We start from the raw sequence: 27,112 nt of genomic DNA, 5'->3' as shown, positions 1-27,112 counted from the left end.
AGAAAAATAGAAGCAAGTGTGAGACCATCCCTTCATCTTTCTCAGCAAGGAGTCAGAGATGAAAAGTTAGAGGTTTACATCTATGTGTTTTTTTAAGTTAGAAGGGTAGCTATTAAAGCTAATAAAAATAGGGTGAACTAGAAGAGGGGTTGAGGGTGGGAGGAAGGCTGTATGGCCGACCATGCTGAGCATCCACCATGCATGGCCCAGGGTCCCCAGCGCTGTCTAAAGACAATATCCAAGACGGAAGCATACTTTTATTATTTAAAGTTACAGTGGTAAATACCAGAAGACTGAATGAACAGAACCTGTTAAAAGTGGAAGGGTGATTTAATAACCACTTCACATAATTGTGAATATTCTTCTTTGATACTATAGCAAAAGTCAACAAGTGGTGGTTCCTTAAACTTTAGCTGCAGTGTTGAATCTGAAACACCCGTGACCTTTCTGTACTCTGTTAAATTGAAATGGATTGGACTGGTCTGTCTTGCACTTTGCATGGATTTTTCACCTCTGCATAATTTTGTAACATACATTAGGCATTTGGAAAATACAGTACAGTGAGTTATGCAGCTCTTCCAAATGTTGACATATTTCATTGTACAATGTCAGCAGCAATGAAGCTGTGAGCTCATGATGGGCAGGTACAAGCTTTCCAAGCCCTGTACTTGGGAGAACATGAGTTTACCTCTGTGATTTAAAGAAGGTTATTCCGTGGATGTAGTTAGTAGAGAGACGAATGATGTTGCCGGGTGCTTGGACGTTCTGGGGAACTGTGGAGAGTTCCTATCTAGGAGTCTGTCTTTGGCCGTCTCCATGACTTCGGTGGCAGCTGGTGGCCGTGCTAATTCAGCCTCCTAAGCTGGGTGTGCAGTGCGGCCTCGTTTCCAGGAAGCGCACGGCCTCTCCCACTCGGCCCCCGGGGCTGCGGAAGGTGGTGGCAGTAGCCTTGGGACCCACCCCCTTCCCCTGGACTCCATCCAAATTTGGCCCATTCTGGGTGGAATGGGGCAATATTGATTTTAAGAATTACATCCTTTAATAAGATCTATGTGGTGTTCCTTAATTAAGCACCCCTTTGTCAAGAAAAAAGCTAATAGACTTTGAGAAAATCAATACCCTGAACCATATACTTTACCAGCCTTCTGGAGCCAGAAGCTGCATGTCAGTGTCCTCAGAAAAGGTGGTAGCAAAGCGGAGCCTGAGGAGGAAGAAGCAAGGACAGCGATGGGAGGAGCCGGAGGCCCGAGGAGCGATGCCCTGGCCAGGAGACAAAGGCTGATGGAGGGTATCTGGACAGGACAGGCATCCTGTGCAAAGCGAGGCCCAGGGAGGTGAGGGGAGAGAACCCAAGCAAGAGGAAGATGAGATGAGAAAGGGTGAGGGGTGGCACAGGAGGCCGCAGGCAGGGGGCACCGCAGCTGCTGTGTCACAGAGAAGGGAGCGTATAAACTCAAAATCAGGATGTCGCCGCCTTGAGAATCCCCAGTGGAGCCCACAGTCGCCAGGATCCCTGAGAGCCTAATGGTGTCATGGAACGCATTCCTAAAATGCTTTCTAAAAGCTTCCCATCAACACCCAGACAAAAAAAGGTTAATCCTTGTGTTTAACCCTGGATCAGCTGGGGGCATTCTCTTATTTAGAGCGGTTCATTCTGCGGAGTTACCAGATAACTTCTGTGAGGGAAGCAGTGGGCCAAGTGGGCTGGAGCTCAGTGTTTGCAGGGGTTTCAGCCGCTTCAGTATCGACTGAAGGTTTATTTTAAAATTCAGATCCTACCAATGTGGCTAGTGAACTGTAGAGGAGCGTGGAGTTGGCTTCAGTGGGGAATAGGTAACACACATGTCAGCCAGGTGAGGTTGTCCAGAAACTGTATTCTATGTAGCAAGACTGTGCTTGCCCGACAATCAGGGTGTCCATCAAAGTACATGTTCAAAACGTGGACATTGGGGATGTTGTAAAGAGCCCTGGCTCCAAGGGAGGCCGTGTGCTAGAGGCCGTTAGTGAGAGAGGAGACCCGGGAAAAGGCGTTGGGAGCAGCTCCAGGGCATGGAGAGGCTGCATGTGCTGCGCCCAGATGCCAGGGTCTTGCCTTGTGGCCACCCCTGGGGTAACCCCCCCTCAGGAAGACTGAGCCTGGACCCTACATCTCTGTGGAAGGCTGAGCCTGGATCCTGCATCTCTGTGGTTGAGGCGGATCAGATCGTGGGAAGAAACAAGAGTGGTTTCTCACAGCTGATGCATCTTTGATCTGAAATGCTATTTCCTTTGGTGTTTTTCCTCTTCCCCCAAGACTTTCTCTGGGGAAAAAATTGCTTTTGTGTTTTGCTTTTATTTATCTCTCATCCGACACCAGGGTTTTGTTATAACTTGTAAACCTCTTAGGAACACACCTTCCTCCTTGCATTTTGTAACCTAGAGCCGGGGAGATGCCAGGCCCGTGTGGGAACTGTTGATAAGAAAATAAAGTCCTGTTTGTTTCTGCAATCGGCAGTATTGAGTGTTTGCTTCTTCCTGATCCTCTGAGGTTGGTGGGGGGCGAGAGGCACAGATGGAAGCATATAGGGCTTTCTATCTCCGTTTTGTATTTTATACAGTTTTAGTTCCGTGTGGGTTTTTTGGGAGGGCGTGGGGCGGGCTGCCATTTGAAAGAACTTTCCACAATACTAAACAACACTTGGCTCTTTCTTTTTACCTTATTTATTTATTTATTTATTTATTTATTTATTTATTGTTAATCCTTGCCCCAGGATATTTTTCCGTTGATTTTTAGGGAGATTGGTAGAGAGAGGGACAGAGAGAAAGAAACATCGATGTGAGAGAAACGCATTGCTTGGTTGCTTCCTGCAGGAGTCCCTACCTGGGCCGGGGAGGAGCCTGCAACCAAGGTATGTGCCCTTGACCAGAATCGAACCTGGTACCCTTTGGTCTGCAGGCCGACGCTCTATTCACTGAGCCAAACTGGCTAGGGCTACCTTATTTATTTTATTTCATTTCATTTCATTTTATTTATTTTAAAATATATTTTCATTGATTTCAGAGAGGAAGGGAAAGGGAGAGAGATAGAAACATCAATGATAAGAAAGAATCATTGATCGGCTGCCTTCTGCATGCCCCCTACTGGGGATCGAGCCCACAACCCCAGCAATTACCCTTGACTGGAATCGAACCCAGGACCCTTCAGTTCACAGGCTGATGCTCTATGCACTGAGTCAACCAGCTAGGGCTGGTTATTTTAATGGTATTCCTCCCAACCCCTAATATAGGCGATAATAACAGATAAGTAAATCACCCTTGGTTTATTAGCCTAGAGTTTTCATCTCTAAGGTTAATATTTTATCTCTGTGTACTCAAGGCGTGGGGGGCCCTGGAATGAGGGGAGTCACTCACTGCATGGCTTTACCACTAACTGCAGGCTTCACAGGCTTACGTGTTTTGGTGGCCATGCTGCCTTCCAGTTGTAAAATCACTACCCACAGACGGGTTAGCCTATCCTCCACCCTCCTTTTTTTTTTTTTTTTTATAAAAAAATATATTTTATTGATTTTTTACAGAGAGGAAGGGAGAGAGATAGATAGTTAGAAACATCAATCAGCTGCCTCCTGCACATCTCCCACTGGGGATGTGCTCACAACCCAAGTACATGCCCTTGACCGGAACCGAACCTGGGACCCTTCAGTCCACAGGCCGACGCTCTATCCACTGAGCCAAACCGGTTTCAGCCACCCTCCTTTTTACGTAGATTTTAGATATGTCTCCAGATCAGTCAGGGTCCAGCAGGAAGTAGAGGGTGCGGCTGAAAGGATCATGTTATAAAGGGACTGTTTCTGTAGGGCTTAGGGGCGACCTCGGGGAGCAGGCACTGGAACTAGGAGGACGGTAACTGTGACAGGGGGCAGGGGCTGTGACAGGGGGCAGGGGCTGTGACAGGGAGCAGGGGCTGTGCTTCGGTGTTCCAGCCACGACCCGGCTGGAAGGAGGGCCAGGGCGCCTCTCATTGGCTGAACCCAGACAAAGGACAAGCCAGGGTGCAGAAGAGGGAAAGAGGATTTGGAGGGGCAAATAGACAATATTCGGCACAATCTCTTGTTAGAATTGCTTATTAAAATTAAAAATAACAATGAGAACCTGGCTGGTGTGCTCAGTGGTTGAGCATCCACCCATGAACCAGGAGGTCATAGTTCGATTCCAGGTCAGAGTACATGCCCGGGCTGCAGGCTCCATCCCCAGTAGGGGGAGTGCAGGAGGCAGCCGATCAATGATTCTCTCTCATCATTGATGTTTCTATGTCTCTCTCCCTCTCCCTTCCTCTCTCTGAAAATCAATAAAAACATATTTAAAATAACAGTGCTTATCAAGCCAGGATAGTTTAGTGCCCAAACTCTGTACTCATTGACTTCTTTGCACTAAGTTGTACCTAAATGTAGTAAAGGGATGATGTCAATGGCAGAGGTATTTATTTTACATGAAGATAGAAGTGAGTTAGAGCTATGGAGGGAAACTTCACAGTGGTTGAGATTACAGGGTCTCTCAGCCACATAAAAGTATTCAGAAAGATCTCAAAAGATTGCTACCTTCTAGGGACAGATGTTGATTGCGAGACGACACAACAGAATTTTGGGGAGTATTGGGAATGCTCTATATCTTGATAAGGGTGGTGGTAAGATTTATTCGCTCTACTCTACATATGTGATACAGTCATTTAAATGGAATAAAGTGACTGTTTTTGAGGATTTAGGGAAGCCCTACTATTGCTAGCACCAGAGATAAAATTTTTAAAAAATTGCAGACAATTTTTACAGTTCCCATAGTCTGACTTCTGATCCTGTCTCTGTCACTTCCTGGGTGACCTTCGACAGGTTATTTGACCTCTGTGCCTCAGTTTCCTCCTTTGCAATGTGGGGAGAACACTATTCCTGCCTTAAAAGGTTGTCGTGAGGATGCGGAAAGCCAGCATTAGGAAGGCACTTAGCCCAGCATCCAGCACACGGTGGTCACTCGGTAACGGTTAACTATTTATATTAAAGTTAATATACTTGTTTCCCCTAAAATAACGGATTTCTGCTAGGCTCTAGGTACCATTGTTACTTCTTTTTCTCTGTTTACTCAAACTTCAAATCCTGCCAGTTCATCCTTTCATGCAAGAAGATACCAAGCCTGAGCTAGACACGTGCTTACAGCTTCCGTCCAAAGCGTATTCTAATGGGAGGGAGGCACAGAGGCCATTCCCTGCGCTTCTTACGGCTCACTGGTGATTTTCTGGCCGCACGGTACTCCAAGGGGATGCAGATTCCTCGAGTCCCCGAGCAAAGATGCTGCGTTTGCAGATTCCTCACCTGGGAGGAACCTCGAGGAGTCCTTCAGTGTCCTCACCATTTTGTTTCATGGTTGGTACAGGCCTTGGTTAACTGGGACCCCGTGGACCAAACAGTGCTGGCCAACGAGCAGGTGGATGAGCAGGGCTGTTCGTGGCGCTCCGGAGCGAAGGTGGAGCAGAAGTACCTCAGGCAGTGGTTCCTCAAGACAACTGCTTATGCAAAGGTGAGTGTGGGCCCGCTGGCTCCCCACTAATGCAGGCTCCCCACTAATGTGTGCACGTTGGCGGGCAGCACCAACGACCAACGCCATATGCATAGATGACTCCCAGTTCTCTCACTCAAAAGACGTTCCTTTCTCCCCGCCCCCCCCCCCCGTTTTCCCCTCGGTTAAAAGATGTTTCTTAAATGAGGCTATTTTTCTATTATAATTTATTCAGAACACAACTGAGAATAGTGTATGGATTTGGAAAAGTACTCACTGGAACTGGTTAGCACAGTGCTATTGAGAGACCAGAGGAGAAGCACAAGGCTGAGGACCTTGCTCTCTGTAACTTCCCGGCAGTGGGAGCCCCTCTCTGCTGACAGGCAGCCCCAGATGCGTCCAAGGCTCTGTAGCAGGCATTGTGGAAAAGCCACCTAATTAGCTCTTCTGTTTTGACCTCTGCCTCAAGTTGGAAATGTAATAACCTAACTGAGGGGCATTATTCTTTCAATTGTCAGCTGTGAATTTTCAGCTGTTCATCAGAAACGCTAGTTACCATGGTGACTTGCTGGGTGCTTGCTGAACTCCTGTGCACATTTATTGAAAAAGCTGTCTTTGGAGGTCAGCACTTGGTCTGCCCTGAAAACCAGAAGAAGTGGGAGTGGTAGGAGTGGGCAGAAATCTATGTTCACTGCAGGCTCTTGGCTGAGGGCTGCACGGAGCAAGGCTCCATAAGGCCCAATGGAAAATGGTGGCTGTGGGACCGACAGAGAGCAGAGCTACCAGGGTTGCACGGTGCTCAGAGACCTTGGAGTTAGGGCCCAGACGAAAGTCTGCATTTGACACCCCCACAAAGCCATATATTAGACATCTAGGTAACACTCTAGGAATGAGGACAAAATTAAAATAGACTCATCTTAGTAAAAAAAAAATTAAGCCTGACAGGTTCACAAGGAACTTTTAGAACAAAATTCAACACCTTTAAAGGGAGACAACATAATCCAGACTCCCTGCAAGGTTGGTTTCACCTGTGATGTTCAACATGTAATGAAAAATTTCCAGCTTTGCAGAGAATCAGGGAATGTGACCCATAGTCAAGAAAGTTTAAAAAGGCCTAGAAATAAAATTTTTAAAAAGGAAATAGTTCCTGAGATGACCCAGAAGTTGGAATTAGGAAATGAAGTCAGACGCATCTGTTATATAACTGATCTGGAACTTAAAGGAATAGATGGTCATAATGAGTGAACAATGGGGAATCTCACGAGAGAAATGGAAACTATTCAAAACAAATGAACACTGGCAGTCTAGAACAGAAAAGTACGGTATCTGAAATGGGAAATTTCCCTGTTTAGGACGCAGGCAGGCGAGCAAGGGTTAAGTGGGCCATAAAGCTGGAGGGGAGCCTCCCAAATAAGGAACAACCATGTGAGGTGACCCTAAAGCAGAAATCTACGTGACAGTTTGAGGAACTGAAGGAATGTGAGGGAAGGGAATATCGGAGAGCGAGGAGAGGCAGGGCTGGCGAAGCTGGGGCAGTGGTGAGGGGCCCATCAGGCAGGGCCTTTAGGTCTTCAGGAATTTGCACTTTATCATGGGGGCCCTGGGAAACTCTCAAAGGATTCTGAGGAAGGGAATGGCATGGTCCGATACGTGCTTTTATTTTTATTGATTTCAGAGAGGAAAGGAGAGGAAGAGAGAGAGAGAAACATCAATGATGAGAGAGAATCGATTGGCTGCCTCCTGCACGCTCCCTACTGGGGATCAAGCCCGCAACCCAGGCACGTGCCCTTGACCGGAATGGAACCCGGGACCCTTCAGTCCACAGGCCGACGCTCTATCCGCTGAGCCAAACCGGCTGGGCCAGATGTGTGCTTTTATGAACTCGCGTGGGAGGGGTGGGGTGACTGACTGCTGCTTTATCTGGAACGCAGGAGCTTCCTTGGCATCCCCAGCAAGAGCCCACTGTGTGCTTTCAGCCCCAGCTCAGCCGTGTCCCGTGGCTGCCCCAGCGTCGAGGGGCCGAGGAAAGCAGGCTTGGCTTTCAGCCTCTGCAGTCACGGGGCTGGGGGAGGGGTGGGGAATGGGGCTGGGTGGCCAGGAGCTGTGCCCCACCGTTATCTTTAGGGCTTTGTATCTGCACCTGATTTGGCAGCTCTGCGGGCTCCGCGTGCAGCTGGTGGTCTGCTCGGGAACATGGCTGTGGCGCAGCCTTTCATTCACTTAACTTCCAAATTATAAAGACGGTGCCTGATGTGAAAATTACAGGGAGCCCTGGAATAGAAAAATCGCCTCATTAAGGCTGTTCTGTGATGTATTTGATTTTTCTCCCCTCACCCCCCACCCGGCGTTTGCTAGTCTTGTCTCCTTTGTGAGACATGAAAAGTGCTTTCAGCCACACGCTCCGTGGAAGGAGACCTGCGGTGGGAGCAGCTGAGGAACAGCTGAGACGTGTGGGAGGCATCTGTGGGCCGCGCTGGAGGGGAGGGGCATGGAGCCTCACATACAGAAAGTAAAAGGCTCCGAGTGTGGTGGAGCCAGCGCCCGGTTCCCGACAGCAGGTGACACCCGGAAGCGACCTCGGCTTCCCACTTGAGCTTTTCTAAGGGATCCGTGGTTTTGATTTCTGTGGCTGCCCCCTGTGGCCCCCGAGGCTGTTTCCTCGCAGGGCCCAGCTCGCAGGCACTCTTCCTGGGCTCCTCCTGGTGTTACCATGGACATACCCACGCCCCAACGGTGCTTAGTCCGGCCCACGTTGGTGGTTATAGTTTCCAAGTTTTCAGGAACTCCCTGGCGACTGCTGGGACACGAGCAGGTCCACACCTTCCACTCCTCCCTGCTTGCCCCGATCCGGTCAGTGCTCAGGCCTTTACCTCACCATCTTATTTAACCCTGACAGCAGTCCTTTGCGGGCGGTCCTCCTGTTAGTCCCCTTTTACTGATGAGGAAACAGGCTCACACTGCTAATACGCAACAGCACTGGGATTCCAGTCCGAGTGCCCGAGCTCTTAACGGGCAGTCTGTGCCGCGTCTCAGGTCGTCTGAGTTCGCCCATTCTTTCCCCAGATGTTACTGAGTGCCTGGCCAGCCCCCGGGCGAGGTGCTCAGAATACAGAAGAGCACAGCGAGGTCCCTGCTCTTACGGAGCTTGGAGGCTAGTGTGGGAGACAGTGGCGGACGGGAGCAGCCACGGCCCAGGGGGATCACGCCACCTGCAGGACAGTGCATGGGAGGCCAGGAGGAGCCCGGGTCTGCCCAGGGGCTGGGAAGGCATCATGGAGGAGGTGAGGAGACAGGGAGTGCAGGATGTCTGCAAGGGAGCTCTCTGTTCCCTTCCAGACGTGCAGGAAACTCACGCCTCACAGTATTTCTAAGGACAGTTCTGTTGGCCAGAAGCAGAGGGGCAGCCATGAGCCCTTATGAAATCAGGGGGACGGGAGGTACTAGCCCCCCTTTCCTGCCCCCCATGTGTCTCTTGATTTCACCTGTGACCTTGCCGGTGGGGAAGTGGGGTGCGGTGGGGAAGTGGGGTGCGAGGCAAGAGCTTGTGGGGAGGCAGAGGAGGAGGATGGAGCAGGAGGAGCAATGGGGCAGGTACGTCTCCAGCCTGCGCCCCTGGGGCCTGAGAGTCCCCGGCACTCTGGAAGCCTTGGGCAGCCTGGTTCCAGTCCTGAGCCCGGAGTGGTTCGTGAAAGTGTCTGGCTTTCTCTGGGAAATTGGGCCTGTTCCCTGGCTGTCTCAGACCCGCCCTCGGCCCCGGAACAGAAGCTAGCTCACAGGTACTGCCAGGAAAGGCCTCTGGTAACAGCAACCCTCACCCTGCCCCGCCCAGAAAGCGTAGCAGATGGACTGGTCAGTGAGGTTGGCAACTTGGCCCCACCCTGCCTCCTGCCTCCTCCCGTGTGTGCAGCCTGGGTCTTCCCATGTGTGCGAACAAGGGCAATATTGGCTGAGGGTGCAGTTTCTGAGAACCAAGAGGAGCAAGTGAGAAAGGTTTAAGGAGCCGTCAGCTCCTCTGCAGGGTGTTGGGATAAAGGCCGTGAGGACTCGGGTGGAGCCAGACTTCATGTGGTCATGCTCGGGTTCCCGCTTACCAGCCCCGGGGGCTTAAAGCAATTACTGCCTTCATCTCCACCACATCCCTCTGTGGTCATTCTGGGCTGGGAGTGGCCTCATGCCCCCCCCCCCCCCTTGTAGCTCCCGAGTGGCAGGGAGCCCCAGCCGCTCAGCTCTGGACCAGGCTGGCATTTTCAGCCCCGAGTGAGCGTCCTGCCGGAATCACTGTCTCTTCTAGAAACAGCAGAGGCTTCAGTCCTGGGGTCGGTTCACGCTCCCTGTCGCACGGAGCGAGGGAGCTGTTAGTTTGCTCCTTCTGTGTAATATCTTCTCTCCTCTGTAACCTGCCGCTCCAGGGTCTTTCCTCTCCTAAGCCTGAGGGTGAGCGCAGTTCACCTTCCCTCCTGTCCTGTCCTCTTAGCCCTCCTGGGGGGAAGAGGGACCCACGGGGCACAGGGGGAGCCATCCCCACCCACCCCCTCAAGTCCTGGGGGTGAGAGTGAGCAGGAGTGGGAGGGGGGCCAAGACTCAAGGAAAGTAGGTGCTTGAGGCCGACGGTTCCCAGCATGTCCCAGGCGAGCAGGGGGCTGCCTAGAGCGGGTCAGGCATGTGTCCCCACCCAGCCCCAGCCAGCAGGAAGCAGCTGGGAGCTCCTGCCTGGAAAAGTCACCAGAGTTGGTGCAGGGCTGGGCCTGGCTCTGGGATTAGAAACCTCTGGGGTTTCTAGATGATACAGACGATGAGGTTTCTTCTCCCTAAACGCAGCGCCTTCTGCCCACCTCCGAACGTCCGCACCGCTGCCCAGTCACAGCCGCGTGTGGTCTCGATCGGGGCAGCGCTGTGAGCATGGACTCCAGGGGCAGGAAACTTATTAGCCCCTTGTTGGGGGAAGTGGGGCCGCTGGGTGTGCCAGGGAGAGCTGGCGAGTGTCCCCAGTGAGCCTCGTTAGCTCAGGGAGACATTTGGATTTTTTTTAAAAAATATATTTTATTGATTTTTTGCAGAGAGGAAGGGAGAGAGGTAGAGAGTTAGAAACATCGATGAGAGAGAAATATCGACCAGCTGCCTCCTGCACATCTCCCACTGGGGATGTGCTTGCAACCAAGGTACATGCCCTTGACCGGAATCGAACCCGGGACCTTTTAGTCCGCAGGCCGACGCTCTATCCACTGAGCCAAACCGGTTTTGGCGACATTTGGATTTTAAAGCTAGAGGACACTTGAGGTTTCCCTCCCTTTAGCTCAGAGTCCCCCAAGCTTTTGAATCCCTGTCCTGATCTGAGAAACAAATGGCAGGAACAAAACCCTCATGCCTTTACTGCTGCTCAGAGTTACATCAATCCGATGTCTGAAACCAAATTAAAAGAGAGGGATAAGGTGTTGCTTTATTTCAAGCAGCGCACATCCTGTCCTCCTCCTGCCGCCTGGGGCGCTGATTGCCAGCGGAGGTGTCAGAAAAATGACTGAGCCGGCCCATCCCTCATTGTATAACTGAGTCGCCCCGAGCCCAGGAAAGCCAGGCCCGACCGGAGTCCCCTCGGTCCCAGACCTGCGTTCTTCCGCCTGCTCTGAGCACTGGTTCCCAAGCAACCAAGCGAGACCCTCGTGCAGGAGGCAGACCGTCTGTGTGTGTTGCAGGAAGGCAGGGCCTTAGCAAGTCAGGAAATGTGATAGGTACGGGAGCGGGCACAGAAGGCCGGTAATGGCAAGCGCGAGTTTCTAGTTTGTTCCTGACGGAATTGGCCTGCTGGCCTCTCGGAGCGGGAGCTGGGTCATGTTCTGCATCATTATTCTCCGCCCCAACGCCCTATCCTTATCCCGGGGCCTTCGGGGAGCAGGAGACTGAGCCGGTGGCCGCCGATGCTGTTAAGGAAACAGTCACAACAGATACGTATGGCTCCATATTACTTTGTTTTGTTTTCAAAGTAAGTCTGCTCTTCTAGAAGGGACCGTGTCCCACAGCACCTTCCCATGTCTCTGTGGTTTGCTGACTATTCCAGGTAATCAGCTCTAGTATCAGCTTTGCTCAAAATAGAGACTTGATCATTTCCAGGACTGTGATAAGTTACAAACCTTGGTAAAATGCAGGCTCTAGTTAAAAAGAATATATTAAGAGCATGGTTTTACCTGAGTAAGAACGTGCACACAGGCACACACACTCCTACTGTATTTGTTCAGTTCTAACACCATTGGTTTTAGGTGTTCTGCTCCACGGAGAAAGAAAAATGCTGTCAATCAAAGACACCATTGACTGCAAGACACGGCCCCGTTTCAGAGCTTGTGGGGAAACGTGCATCTTAGCGTCAGTGGAAGATGGGAGGTACAAAATAAAATATTAATGGTGGTCACCCTGGGTGCTTCAGTTGACATGTGTAATTGGTATTTTTCTTCATCCTTTCTGTCTTTTCCAAAATTTTCATGATAACTTGTCATTTTGAGAACCACAGAACCAAGCAGCCTAATAGCTGGGTTGCGATGGCCTTGGTTTACACGTCTTCAGACCCGAGAGTCTGGGAAAGGATGGTCTTATGTTCTGGAAGCTTTACATTTGTAGGCAAGCTTCCAAGCTGAAGGCAATTGAGCAGCTTGTCCCCGGGGATGGCTGTCTCCACTTTATTCTTTCCCGGAACAGAGCTGCCCTTTCAGGCCATGGTGGGGTGCAGGCACAGCCTCTCTCTGTCCTGGGTGCCACGGGCAGTGAGATGAGGTGTTGGCCTCCGTCATCTGCGTCGTTAGGAGGGGTGGTGGTGACATTTCAGAACCTCCAGCACTGTCTCCTGGAAGTCAGTGGCCTTAGAACAGTCCTGCCGCTGACAAGGGCGGTGGGAAGGGGTGGGAAAGGGCTGGTAAGTGTGGCCATCGTGAATACATGGGCTAGGTGGGTACGAAGAGGTTAGCCTCGCTGGCTTGCAGGGGTTCCTTTCTGCACATGCTCTCCCACAGAGCATGCACGCGGGGCCACCCTGACGGCCCCACCCAGAAGGCACGTCCATCCTCCCAGCCGCTGGGAAGCTACACGGTAGCCCTTTCGCGTGGCTCTGAGATGCGCACTTGCTGTCCGTGTGGGCTGGTGGGCGCCTCTTGTCCTTTGCCCCTGCCACCCCTCGAGCCTGCGCCTGTGGCCCAGGCTCACCTCATTAGCAGGATTCCTCGCTGACACGTGGCTGTTGCCCTTCTGGGTTAGTAGCCCCTCACTGGGACTGGCACTCTTGGAGAGCCAACCGGGCGGGGGTGGGGGTGGGCTGGAGGGGGTCGATGGGGGAGAAAGGGGGGACATATGTAATACTTTCAACAATAAAGATTCTTAAAAAAAAAGAGCGAACTGTATTTGTAAATAAATCTTTTGCACCGAGAGTCATAACAAATGGATTTCGCTAGACATACATAAAACATTTCAGAAGAGAAGTTAGCACAGGGCTGTCAGAGGGAGGTAAACATCCCGCCAAATGAGATTTTTAATGGATAAATCTTTGTGCCTAACTTCCTGCAGGGGAATGAGGCTAGGATGAGAGAAGGTTTATTCCTCTAGCATATTCTAGAGAGGATATCTAGATTGTTAAACATCTTTCTGCTTTCGGAATTGATTTTCCTTTATTAGAACTCAAATCTACACTGTGCTTTTAGAGTGAATTCACTGAAATGATTTTTTAAAGAAGAATAAAGAAATCTTGGCAACAAGAAAACGTTTTAGAAAAAACATACAGATTGTAATAGAAAATTAATTGCTAATCAAACCACACTGATTCAGAAGGAGGCTAAGTGTTAAGCTTTTAAAAAGTACCCGTTTTAATTAAGTCTCCCCATTTCATCTTGTCTCTTTCATTCTGTCTCAAATCTATGCCCAGCTCTCCAGGTCCTGGCTTTGCAGCCTCTCCCCCTCCCATGGGAGCTAATAAATCTAAGCTAATGGTTTTAAAAGGTCTGGATTTCTCATTTTGCCTGTATTTGTTCATCCAAGGTCTTCTGAAATGTGTCATGTTTTAAAAACCACTTCTAGCCTCACTTGTGGTCCCGTCGCATGTGGTGGTTAATGCGTTAGTGCACACACGGTCTTCCCTGGGGAAGTAAGGACTTATTTCTGGCCTTATTTCAGTGTCTTTGAAGAAAGAGTCTGATTGGCCAGGTTATATCTAACCCTCTTTTTATCCTCAGCTTTTCATTTTAATCTTCCTCTTTCTTATTCCTGATTATATTTTGTGTTACGAAAGCCTCTTTTGATTGGACGTGGGCTTCAGCCTGTCTCCTTCTACTTCCTGTTCTTAAACATGGGCTCATAAGTCAGACTCGGTAATATGCAGTTCAGTTCAACTCCTTACAGCATCCTCATCCACATGGTACATTCAGGGCCGCAGGGGCCGTGTTTGCAGACCGATCGCAACTACGTGATTATGAGGCCTTTTTGTAAACCACAGGATTTCTCTAAATGCTCAACAATAGCCACAATAATGTGGCTTCAGATGAGCATTAAATGCAGGAATTATTTGTAAAACATGGAACGAGAAGCCCACTTACATCATTAATTTCGAGGTTTTACATGTGGAAGATGTTATCTTTTGTTTAATTTACCTAAAGAGACCAGGAAACTGAGCACAGTTTATCTGATCTGAAGACTTAGATCATTCATGATATTGGGCTGCCATTGACTTGGCTGAGCGAGCCATTTTCCATTTGTTAAATGAGGGAGCTGAATAAACGAATGGCTTCCAGATTGTGCCCAAGCTCCGGCAGTTGATGGAGAGGCTCGGCGAGAGCACAGGCCATCTCCCAGCAAAGCTCGGCTTTCGGCTCTCACATGCTGGGTTCCCTCCATTTTACCTGAAAAGGCATTTACTCTAGAGCCCTTTAAAAAAGTCTCAAAACCTGCTCTCTCCCAAGGTGTTTGGGTTCTGTGAGCCAGTAAGATTTCCATAATTCCAGGTTGGCCAGGGTGGGGGAGGGAGTCGCTGCCAGTTGTTTGCCAAATGTAAGGGCATGAAAGGAGCTGAATCCCGTGTACTACCACTGTCATTGCAACACCAAAGAATGGAGGCAGGCTGTCATGTCACCGAAAACCTAAATCAGACAAACAAACAAATAAAAACAGGTCTTTAGACCAAACAACTGTAGGGCTGTGAATACTCACCACCCTCTTGTTCTGGTGGAGCAGGGCCAGCCTGGGATGAGGGAGAGGCTGCTCAGAGCAGGTGTTCATCAAAAACCAGCCCTGAATAATGCTCATTTCTCAGTGGGGACTAAAGAGGGCTTGCTGGGTTATTCTCAAGATGTTGATTTCATTTGGTTTCTTTTTAAATTGCTTTCGTTTTTTAAAAAATTTCATAAATTTGGCAAGGCATTAAGCAGGAGGGTTTTTCTCTCGCCCATAATTAGCATATCAAAATATTCCCATTTCATTCTAGTTCAATCTTTTGTCCTCTCTGAGATCTGAATATTTTAAGCAAAGCACCTCCACAAGAAGTCTCCCAGCCTAGCCCTAGACAATGCAACCTAGAGGAAAACTCACCCAGAGGGCTTATCAGCGAGGCTCAGCAATGCAGGGGACAGAGAGGCGTCAGGTGCTGTCACAGGTTTTATTTTTATTTTATTTTATTATTTAAGGTATTACAAATAGTAGTACATATGTCTCCCCCCCCCCATTGACCTCCCCTTGGCCTCCCTTACCCAACCCCTCACCCCCCTCCCCCCACCCCGCACTCTCCCTCTCCCCTCCAGTGTCTTGTGTCTGTTGGTTGTGCTTATATGCATGCATACAAGTCCTTCGGTTGATCTCTTATTCCCCCCAACCCTCCCCTACCTTCCCGCTGTAGTTTGACAGTCTGTTCGATGTTTCTTTGCCTCTATCTATTTTTGTTCAACAGTTTATAACGTTCTTTATATTCCACAAATGAGTGAGATCATGTGGTATTTATCTTTCACTGACTGGCTTATTTCACTTAGCATAACTGAGCAAGATTTCCTCATGCTACTCAGGACAACGAGCAATTAAAAACCTATGACAGCAAATGGTAAGCTGTCATAGGTTTTAAATTGCTTGTTGTCCTGAGGAGCACGAGGAAATCTTGCTCAGTCACTCCCCATCCCGCCCAGGATGTGAATCATCCCTTTTGTCCAACGCTGTATACGCTACCTGCCCGCTAGTCACTTAGCTGGCTCAGTTACCAGAGAGGCCCACATTCATACAACTTTTATTGTTAAAATTGTTCTATTCTAATATTAGTTATTGTTGTTCGTCTCTTACTATGCTGATTTATTAACTAAACTTTATCATAGGAATGTACACATAGGAAAAAACCATAGTATATATTGGGTTCTGCACCATCTGCGGTTTCAGGCATCTACTGGGGTCTTGGATCGCATCCCCCATGGATAAGGGGGAGTGACTATATTTAACCTTCATGTCAGGGCCTCTGGCACATCCTGCTTTGCATGTGCCCAGGCCCCCAATGAATAGAGACATTGCCAGACCCATCGCATGAAACTGAGTCCTGATGAGCAAGTGCCTCTGCTTCTCACCTCTGTTGGGCCCCTCTGATTGGCAGATGAACAAGAAGAGGCCTAATTCCTGAGCCTCCCCCCGTGTCTCCCCCTTTCCCCCCCCCAGTCCTTCCTCAGCAAGCCCCGAATCATTCACTTTCCCAAACCTGTGCATCTCGCTCTCCGTTCTCTCTCATCCCTACAGGCCATGCGGGACGCGTTGGCAGACCTCCCGGAGTGGTATGGAATCAAAGGCATGCAGGCCCACTGGATCGGGGACTGTGTGGGCTGCCACCTGGACTTCACCTTAAAGGTGAGCGGCGGAGCCTTCCCAGCAGTCAGTGCTGGCCAGGCGCTCTGCTCTGTTGCAACCCCTTGACCAGCCCAGCACCTGGATCTCCACGGCAGCGTGTCCAGCAGAAGGAGCGCGAGTCACACCCATAATTTCAAATTTCCCTGTAGCCACAACCTTTACAGTGCAAAGAAACAGGTGAAATTAATTTCAATAGCATGTTCTATTCAACCCATTCGGTTCAGAATGTTACTGTTTCAAGATGTGAGCAATTTAAAAAAAGTATGAAGTGTTTAACTATTGTTAACACTCCTGTTTCAGTACCAAGTCTTCAAATCCTGCTGTTGTCCTCTTACGGCACCTACATTTCAAGTGCTCGCGGCTGCACGTAGCTCTGGCTACCACGCTGGACAGCACAGATCTAGAGGGTGTTCTGTTGGGTCCATGAACTCCCTGAAATTAAGTGCAGAATGTGTGTGTGGGCACTTCCTAGGCAGCCGGTCCACAGCTCTCACTGTATCCTCAAGGGGGTTCATGTCCCAAAACAGGGAGCTGAGGCTAACGAACGCATGTACTACACAGACGTGAAGCTGTTAGGGTCTGGGCTTCCGAAGGATCCACAAGAGGGGACCTTCCGAAGGTCACTGCTGAAGGCCCACCTGCTCTGGAAGGTCCCCTCGAACTGTCCTCTTTGTCTCTGCTGGCTGGAAAGTTGTTCTGTTGCCATTTCCTGCCTGGGTGTTCTTTTTTATCCTTCTGATGTCGCCTCCTCCATCAAGACCTGCCTGCCCAGTTCATTGAGCTCCAAATCCTTCCCTCACCTCAGTCCAATCAAAACCTTAGAGGGGACAGCAGCCGGGAGACAGAGTTGACCCACCTTTCCAGGCTCCTTCCCCCTGACAGCCTGTCTGGTGTCCACTGAGCACCTGCTGCCTGTCGCTGAGCTCACCATTCCCGTGCCATGTCCTCACCCACATGACCAGCTCACTCCGGCCTCAGACCTGGGAGCCCCCATCAGACAGAGGGTGTGTGCTTTAAAAACTTTGAAAATCAGACCCTGATATGGGCGTTTGCTTCCACTGCTTTTCCGAGCAGGTGGTGAGATTTCCAGCTGTGACGGCATCTCTCTGAGCATGCTCTGACCATCTTCGATCCGGGCCCAAGTGGGCCTGCTGGTGGGCACCAGGCAGGGCGTCTGAAGGAGGAGCTGTGATCCTCCTCTTCCGCCCTCCTCTGCCCCTGCCGGGTCCATCTCTGACCCCCAGTTCCTGGGGCTGTGGCCAGAAGCTGGCCCCACTATTTGCGGTTGAAGGAGTGGGGAGAAGGGGATGAGGTTGGGGAGCACAGTAGCCCAGAGGGAGGACTGAGAAGGGAATGACTACTCTGTTCTCCCCCTGGCAGGTGGACGGGCAAGTCACAGGAGAGAAGCTGACCGCCTACACGGCCACCCCCGAGGCCATTTATGGCGCGTCCCACGTTGCTGTCACTCCCGGCCACAGGCTCTTACACGGGCACAGCCCTCTGAAGGAAGCCTTGCGGAAGGCACTGGTCCCTGGCAGAGGTGAGTTGACAAGTTGAGGCTAAGACGGAGGAGGATCATGTCTTACATTATGCCTCACGCGTTTCAAAGTTCACTGTCTTTCACATGTCATCTTGTGGGATTTGTCTTCACCTCGGCCTGACTTCTTAGTTTTTTATTTTAAGGCATGAGGATTACAAAAGAGCTTTGAACATGTGAAGTTGCCCCCCTGGCTTCACTTTGAGCTACTAGATTGTATGCTTCTTGAGTTTCTGTCGGGAAGCTCAACGCATTCCCTTTAAATAGAATCTGGATCTACAGCTCTTTTCTGATAGGAATAGAATCTTCTGCTTCATTAATAATTCCGTCATCAAATAAAACTGTACGCACAGGGGCAGGAAGGAAGTCACAGAACTGGAGGCAACATTTTCAACAACTTAATTTTATTACTTTAACAGATTCACATAGTAATCTGAGCAGATGAGCAGAGTCCTGCTCAGCAGAGCTCTTGAGTGACTGGATCGAGCGGACCTGCAGTTGGCATAGTGAATATGCTTGGTCAGTGAGGATTTGGGGAGTGCCACTGCGTTGGGGCCTGTGGCTGCCAGCCAGCAGCCGCCTCTGGCTAACCCAGAGGGAGAGGGGAGCCTCCCGGAGGCTGTGAGGAGCTTGCTGACCGGAGGAACCCCTGGAGAACCAGTCTGGAAGAGGACTTGGACCGGCAGCCCTGGGAGCTTGTGCAGCAGGAATTAGTTCTGTCTCTTGAACTGTGGGAATCTTCGGGCCCTCGCCCTCAGGGCTTGAGGCACGTGGTTCAGGACTCCCGCTGCAGGGAAAGGTGTCTGATCAGTATCACGGGGGTCCCTGGCCTTTTTCGTGGCCAAGGGAAGGCCAGGGACCTTCCCTGATAAACCACCAAGACTACCCAGTGAGGAAGGTGGGGTCTGCAAAACAAACTCAGAGGCTCCTCCCAGAGGAAGGGGAGATGGATCCTGGCTGGCGGAGGGATGGATCAGAAGGAGGTCTCTGGAGAAATGTAAATATTTCTGTAAAAATATTTCTAGAGTAGCAACTGCAACACACAGTCAATCACTGGGATCTGTTTGGCTTATTTAACTAAAATGTTTTGGACGGTGATACAAAGCTTTTATATTTTATTTTTTATATTTTTATTGATTTTTTACAGAGAGGAAGGGAGAGGGAGAGTTAGAAACATCGATGAGAGAGAAACATCGATCAGCTGCCTCCTGCACGCCCCCTACTGGGGATGTGCCCGCAACCCAGGTACATGCCCTTGACCGGGAATCGAACCCGGGACCCTTCAGTCTGCAGGCCGACGCTCTATCCACTGAGCCACACCGGTCAGGCTCAAAACTTTTATATTTTAATTGCTCTTCTTTAGGTAACCAGAATGAAAGACTTCCTGACATCAGGTTGGAAGGATAGACAATGTCATCCCAGCTCAGATTTCCTGATCGTTTACGTACAGCCTTAGAGCCAGGGTGCAAGGCAGGGACCACTGACTGAGAGCCCGCCCACACGCCAGGCACTCGGGGACACAGAGATGACCGTTCACAGGGGTCATGGTGGAGGCGGCCAGATGCATGTGTAGTCCACTCTGGCGCAAGACACAGATAACTCAGTCTCATCTCTTTTGCTGTTTTATATTGAATTCGAGAAATGACTCTCTTGAGTTGAAATTTCAGTGTGTGCTCATAAAGTCCAATGTCCCTATCTCTCTTTTATTTTTCTATTCAAAAAAATTGGGACCCTTTCAACTGTTCACTTTTAAAGGAAAACTCATAATTTTACTTCTAGAGCATTTTGAGGTTCCTCGGGGCCATGGTGGTTGAATAATACCTAATATTGAAAAACTGAACAATGTAAACATCTAGCCCTTAGGTTTGTTTTCTTCTGGTTTATTTGGGGACACAGATTAAAAGGAGGTGATATTAATAGGGGATCCGTGAGCTGGCAAGTTACCAGAGAAGGAATCCTGACTTGAAGAGCGCTACGTACATTGAAAACATTTTCATGTGCATTTGCAAATGCAGAGAGCAGCGTATTTGTGATCATTTGGGAATCAGTGTGTCCGATTGTTTCATTTTGGCACCGAATGACTCGTTAGCTTTGTTCCCCCCTCTTTCTAATAATCCCTGAAATAATTCCAACTGGAACATTGCACTTGGCTCTGAGTTTTCCAGTTCTCATTTTCAGAGTGGAGTTATTCTTTATGCAGATATCAGTTTATTCAAAGTCCCTAGGTTAATTTGCACCTGCTGTGGCGTTCGTCACTTAAGGCCAAATTGCTTGGAGTAGGATGCAATTTTCCCAAAAGGTGAATTCAAATGATCGTGTGAATATGGCTCTAGGCCTCCCTTGGCCTTTGAGGCTACACCTTAAACCTGAACGTTGCCATTTGCCATCACCAACTGGCTCCGGTTGCCAGGCGGCTCTGTTTTTCCTCGGATGTCAGGTGACCACTGAAAGTCATGGCAGCTCACGGTTGTGACTGGCTCTAAGGGGGTGACACACTTGGACAGGGTGGCGCTGGGCTGGCAGAGTGGAGGCAGCAGTGCCAGCTTCCCCATCCACTAAGAGCAGGTGAAGACCGAGTAACAGTGGTAATCAGCATGGGGTGGGGGGGTGGGGGCGTGCAGAACAGCTCTGGGAGCTACTGGAAGGTGGCAAAGTCAGACACAGCTTTCTGATTTCTGACTTGGGTTGCTGATGTTATTGATTATTGACTAACTGGGCTGTTTGGCACAGATTCCTTTAAGAAGGCAAAAAAGTGAGGTCCCTCCCTGTAGAGTTCTTACAGCCGAGTTTGCTGACCACCTCTGACTGAGTCATGTTACATGAGCCCTGACTTAATGGGAACTAGGAACCATGAAAAGCATCATGCAACAGACGGACATATTTCGGGGGTGGGGGGGATGTGGATAGAGATGAACCAAAGAACTTGTATGCAGATATGCATAACCCATGGACAGACAATAGTACAGTGAAGGGGGGGTGGGAGTAGAGTCGGAGGGGGTCAGTGGGGGAAAAGGGACATCTGTAATACTTTCAACAATAAAGATAAGTTTTTTTTAAAAGCATCAAGAGGGAACTACGGGCAGCGTTCTAGAAGCTGTCCTGGCTTCTGGGCGCTTTCCCCACATTCCTGATATTAAATTATTCAGACCCCGGGGCTTCGGAACCACACATTCCAGCTCTGAGTCACCAGTGGCCTGCACAACGCAGGCTTTTGCCAAGAGGGTAAATGAGGTCTCCCTCAAGGGCTGTTACTGACACAGAGCCCCAGAACGCTGAATAATTAATTGCTCATGTCGTCTAACTCCTCCCTCACAGCGGCAGCATGGGGTTGGTTTGCTCTTTAACCAAACTGTCTCTGCTAGCTTCCGGGCGGTGGGCGGTGGCAGGGAGGGGAGAGCTGCTGTGCCCACACACCCTGCAATAAACGAAGTCACCGGGTTCCTTTTCCCTGGACCTCTCGGCAGCTCTGCTGTGCTGATGTGGGCGGCAAGGGCCTCGGAGAGGAAGCCCTGGTCACACTAGTGACCACAGACCCCACCTCCACAGACTGCCCCTGGGGATCCCTGCGCGGGCACCCCCTGCTCTGCTGGACACTGGAAGCGTGAGGGAGTGAAGGACCTGCCCTAAGCAGAGGGCGCCCTTCTGCCCGGAATGTTCCCTCTGTAATCACTAGTGTCAGCGTCACCTACCTGCCTACCTGCCGTGGGCCGCGCCTCAGTTGCTTTGGGTCTCTCCATGATTTCCTTGCCTTCCTGCTTCACGCCACCGGCACAGGATTGAGGAGAAATACGGGAAAACGAGACCTGATCAGGAACTTCAGACTTGAGTTTTGTTCTTTTGAAGAAACAGATTTTGACCAGGAGTGGCAAGCATGCAGGTTGCTGCTGTGTAATCCTTGCATATCTGCTGACATTTAAGTTTAAAGACCAACTGTTTTTCTCATTGAAAAACTATCATAACAGAATTTTTATGTAGAAGATGAAAAAAATCCAACCGTTTAATAAAGAAGCTCAAGTGAACTGACTACTTGAGTTCCTCCTCTCGCCCCTTCTTCCTTTGGGTCTTTATTCGTGTTTCCAGTCCCATGTGTATGCAGTGAGGGTTGGTGTGCGTGTGGCTTGTCGCCCTGCTGCAGCGGTTGTAACCAGCTTCCTTTAAGACAGATAGTTTCAAATGAAGTGCTTGATAATGACCACATGAATATCTTCGCAGCTGAGCCAAGGATACTATGATTACATTTTCCTTTTTATATAACTTTCTGTTTTTCCTGAAGTTCACTATGTTCTCATTTTATTCATTTGCTTTGTGTTCTTTGAATTTCTAAGGCTTCCCACACCCTCCCAGAAGCTCTTTAAAGCTCCTCTCGGTGCAGTTTTCTGCATGTTCCAACCTGTATTGGTTCCCCCTCTACCCTGAAGAGGCTGCCTGGGGCCCTATGTCCCGCTCACTTGTGACTGGTCGCCCTCCGGGCCTCTGCTGCACCCTGTCCTCTAGGACCTCCCTCTGCCTTTGTTCTGCAAATAACCGACCTCTTTCCTTCTCGGGATCCGCTGTTTGCTGGATCCCAGGTCTGTCCTTTTCGTGACCGACCCCTTCATGTTGCTGGAACACGTCCTCCTGCATCTCCTAAGGAGGGGAATGTGGGAAGAAACTTCTGTCTTTGTGCGTCTGGAACTCTCTCTGCTCAGTCATTCTCTGCTCTCTGGCCCACTCCATCTTCACGTGCGATGGTTTGGAATTCCAGACGTCTCCTAGTTTTACCACAGGTAGATTTCTGTGTTGCTCATTCAACAGTATATTGAGGTGTTTTTCAAAAGGAAAAGGGGGGTGATGGGAGCATCTTTTCTCCTCCAGGTGGAAAGTAAAAATGCCATTTTCACTTCTTTGGTTATGAGCATGGATGAACGTTTTCATGTATTTGTTTAGTCTTTTGATTCCCGCTGGTGTGAATTATCCATTAAAACCTTCAAAGAAGAAATTCTTGAAGCACAAAACAGGGACGTCCTATGGCTTATTTTTCTCGCCAGTCTCCCCTGAGCTCCAGGCGGCCCTCTGACTGTACCCACAGTTCTCCACTCTCATTTTCAGATTGCCTCACGCCCGTGACCGCTGTGAACATGCTCACCCAGCAGGAGGTCCCTGTCGTCATCGTGGCCGACGCTGAATTTGAGGGCTCTCTGGATTCAAAAATAGGTAAGTAGCTATTAAAATGTAGTTGGGATCATGTATTATCAGGCTTAAAGTAAAAATACTGAGACTGTCAAATCCCAGAGGGAAGATGGGAGAGGATGGGTGGGTGGGAAGTGATTAACCAGAGAACTTGTATGCATATATGCATAACCCATGGACACAGACAATAGTGTGGTGAAGGCCTGGTGGGGTGGGGGCAAGGGCAGGCTAGAAGGGGTCAATGGAAGCCGGGGGGGGCGGGGGGGCAGGAAGGGGACATATGTAATACTTTCAACGATAAAGATTTAAAATTCTAACCTGTTGCCATCAAATGAAAGAGCTGACTGTTGGTGCCATGATCCGTTTTGCCTCTTTGTAGAAGTGAATGCCCCCCCTTCATTTAATCACCCTTATTTAAGAACTACATTTTGAAAACATCAGGTATATCGCACCTTGCTAGTTGCTATTGAGAATAATCAGAGCTGTCTGGCCCGAGGATCTTTCCAGCAGAGCTAGTTGGTGAGACGTGTACCTACAACGTGGGGAACAGAACAGCTCGGGCGAAAATCCCATCTCAGGTCTCAGAACCCATGGCAGCTTCCGAGATGGGGTTCCACACACACACCATCCACGCGGGCTGGGGTTTTGGTGAGGGCTTTGAGGAGAGGGGAGCTTGAGCCATTCAAGAAAAGGATCGTGAAACAGCAGCACAATGGAAGGCATATTTAGAATGGTAAGATGGGTATCCTAGTCAGCCTTACTCATCGTGAGCATTTTGTGTTTTTGTTTTTGTTTTTATTATGTTTTGATTGATTTTTTAGAGAGAGAAGAAGGGAGAGGGAGAGATAGAAACATCGATGAGAGTGAAACATGGATCAATCGGCTGCCTCCTGCACACCCCCTACTGGGGATTGAGCCTGCAACCCGGGCATGTGCCCTGACCAGGAATCAAACCAGTGACTTTTTGGTTCAGGGGTTGACACCCAACCACTGAGCCACAGTGGCTGAGCCATGAGCGTTCTAAACGATCACATCCAACAGGAAGTCTTGGGAGGAACCAAGGACACGGCCTCAGACAGTCCACCCGAGGGCTGCCCTCACGCCTCTTTCCACATCCCTATTGTAGTTGGGCTGGTCTCCGGAGTGCCAGACCCTGCAGAGAAAGCTATTTCACTCTGTTTCCTGGCACACAGAGAAAATAGCATTTCTTATCAAATCATGTTTTTCCGCACAGTTCTCAGATTCCTTTCTGACAAAGTGACTTGAAGAAACACCCACACAGAACACAGCTATTAAGCCGTTCAGGGCATTCTCTTCTGACAGCTGAAGCCTAGAAAACGTGTTAAAGGAAATATCTCCTCCTTTTATGAGTTTTATCATTAGTAAAATTCATTAAGACAACTGGCCATGATAAACAATAACAGCAGCGCTTGTTGCATGGCTTTTTTTTTCCTTTTGTATTCTGAGTCAAAGTACTGACATAAATTGAGTGTCTGAAAGAAAAAAACATCTGATATTTTAGGTCTGTTGGGAAAATCATTTCTCCTGTGTTGTCTTGATTTCCCACAGTTACATAACTAACATTTTCTGAGTTATTGCCTCTTGCCCTCCAAGAACTGAAACAGAAATCCAACAAGAGACGAAGCGGTAATTTTGCCGTCTCACCTGCATTTCACAAACAGTGCCGTGTCCTGAGCCCACGTGGCCAGCACCATGGCCAGCACCCCGGCCCAGCGCATTTTTCCTTGGTCAGATACATTCCCTGGCACAGCACCTGCACGCGAGCCTTGCTCCAGCCGCTCCGGTCCGCACACGTGGGATAATGACTCTTCCCTTCTTGACCACGAGCACGTCATTGCTGGCCGTGTGTCCTCACCCGCCAGGAGCGTTCAGGTCCAGTGTGAACGTTCATTTGCTTTAGGAGGTGCTGGTTGTCAGTAATCTCATCGGGAACAGGAGCCACGGAGCTTCCGTCTCACAAGGAGCTTGCGAGCGAGTCTCCCGAACCTGACTTCAACCTCGTAGGCCAGGGCTTGGAGAGGCCGTTCTGGAAATCTGACCTGAGTGTTAGGTGTGTTGCCCGTAGCTTTGTCTCATTTGCCACGAGATGTGTTGGGCCCACGAGGGTGGCGGCAGTTGTGACCGTTGTCCCTACAGCAGGAGTTCTCAGCCAGGGGACATTTGGCCACCAGGGGACACCTGGCCATTGTAGGGACATTTTTTTGTTTGTCACACCTGGGGCAGTGCTGCTGGTAGAGGCCAGGGATGCTGCCCCCACCGGCCCTCCACAGTCAGCTGAAATACCTGTTTTTATGAACCGCTGACGCCCAAACAGCAGGCCATGGCCCTCTGGAGGGGTGATTAACTCATGCCGACTCCATCTCCTCAGGGGTGTGTGGGTTGAAGAATAAATGTCTATTCACAATGTGCTCTCGCCTCTGGGAATGGAGGAGTATGAAAAGACAGTTCCAGCTTCTGGCTCCTGGCTGCGTGGATTTCTCCAGGTGCCGGGCAAAGCGGGAGGAGTCAGCCTGCCTCTCCGAGAGCACACTATTCTCTGTCACCGAGAGGGTTCAGAGAAGAGCCCCCCACCCCAGACTTGTGACGTACTGTTTCAGTGGCAAAAAGCACCCCAAGTTGTGTATTTTTAAAGTATATTTTTTATTTACTTGAGAGAGAGGAAGGGAGAGGGGGAGAGAGATAGAAACATCAGTGATGAGAGGGAATCATCGATCGGCTGCCTCCTGCACACCCCACACTGAGATGAAGCCGCAACCCGGGCATGTGCCTGACTGGGAATCATACCGTGACCTCCTGCTCATAGGTCGACGCTCAACCACTGAGCCACGCTGGCCAGGCCCAGGTTGTATATTTTAGAATTACAACCATTTTTGAAACGAAACTAAGCAAAGGAAGAAGACTTAAAGGAAACAGTACCGAGATGGTGGCCGGGTTGCTAGGGCGGTGGGTTTCTCCAAGAGGGTGTCCCTTTCTCCAGCGAGTGTGGGAGCTTCTGTAGCTTCTGTAATGAAAAGAGGCAGCGTCTCCCTGAAGAAGCTGAAGCCGTGTCGGTGCTGTTGATTGTCTTGTGGTTTGGGCCTTTGCAAAGGAGGCGTTTTGTGTCCTTTCTTCCCCGCTCCACAGGCATTCCCTGCACCAGCTCAGAGGACACCGTCACAGCCCAGACCCTGGGCCTGTCCTACTCCGAAGTCATCGAGACGTTGCCAGACGGCACGGAGAGGCTGAGCGGCTCCGCTGAGGTGGGTGCCTGTGGCCTGGGCCTGAGGACTGACTTCTAACTTCGTGACCTTGACACGAGTCTGAGGCAACAGTTGCCTTTGGTGCCAAGTACAGCCTGCCACTTCACTCATCCCCGCACCAACAGTCTTGCAGCCTCCTTTCTTCAGCTGTGAAAACAAAATGATATTCTTTTTCAAGGTCTAGAGGTTTATCTACTCTAAGTCGAACCCAATTCTACAAGAGTATGGTTATCACAGTAAGGAGGCTTCATGTCGGGACTCTGCTGCGTGAAAAAAAATGACCTCTTCCAGGAAATTGCTTTCGCTCATGAGCTTCTGAAATGTAAAAACAGTGATGCGTGGAGATAGACTTTCTTTTTTTGTTTGTTTTTAGACAGAGAGAGAGGAAGGGGGAGAGAGAGAGAGAGAAACATCAATTTGTTGTTCCACTTATTTGTGCATTCATTGGTTGCTTCTTGTAGGTGCCCTGACCAGGGATCAAACCCACAGCCGTGGCATGTCGGTAGGATGCTCTAACCAGCTGAGCCACCCGGCCGGGGAGGAAGGTAGACTTTCTGAGCATGTGCACCCCAGTCATGTATGGGAGTGGAGTGGGAGTAGGAGACATGGAGGATGCCTCCCAGAGTGGACTGGGTCCTGGGGGAGAGCTCTGTACTCCAGGGGACACTTCCGGCCCTCCCTGGAAGGAGCTGCCCTTGACCAACATGGCTGTACTCCCTTATTCCTTTGCCTCGTGACCGTGAGCTGCTCGAGGGCAGACAGATGGGACCTATCTGGGTGCCCAGCAGGG

The 27,112-nt window shown here is 49.9% G+C and overlaps 1 protein-coding gene across 1 annotated transcript in view; it reads left to right on the top strand.

The window, feature by feature from the left end:
• The window catches only part of LARS2 (leucyl-tRNA synthetase 2, mitochondrial), an 83,355-nt gene that overhangs the window by 24,558 nt on the left and 31,685 nt on the right, over positions 1–27,112 (top strand). Inside the window, exons 6-10 of the mRNA XM_023760872.1 lie at positions 5,398–5,541; positions 16,249–16,356; positions 17,737–17,896; positions 22,982–23,086; positions 26,207–26,322. Coding sequence (XP_023616640.1) covers positions 5,398–5,541; positions 16,249–16,356; positions 17,737–17,896; positions 22,982–23,086; positions 26,207–26,322 — 633 coding nt within the window. The remainder of the gene's footprint in view (positions 1–5,397; positions 5,542–16,248; positions 16,357–17,736; positions 17,897–22,981; positions 23,087–26,206; positions 26,323–27,112) is intronic.

The sequence above is a fragment of the Myotis lucifugus genome, unplaced genomic scaffold (assembly GCF_000147115.1).
Source record: "Myotis lucifugus unplaced genomic scaffold, Myoluc2.0 scaffold_195, whole genome shotgun sequence".
NCBI classification, from domain to species: domain Eukaryota; kingdom Metazoa; phylum Chordata; class Mammalia; order Chiroptera; family Vespertilionidae; genus Myotis; species Myotis lucifugus.
This window is presented reverse-complemented; position numbering and strand designations above follow the sequence as displayed.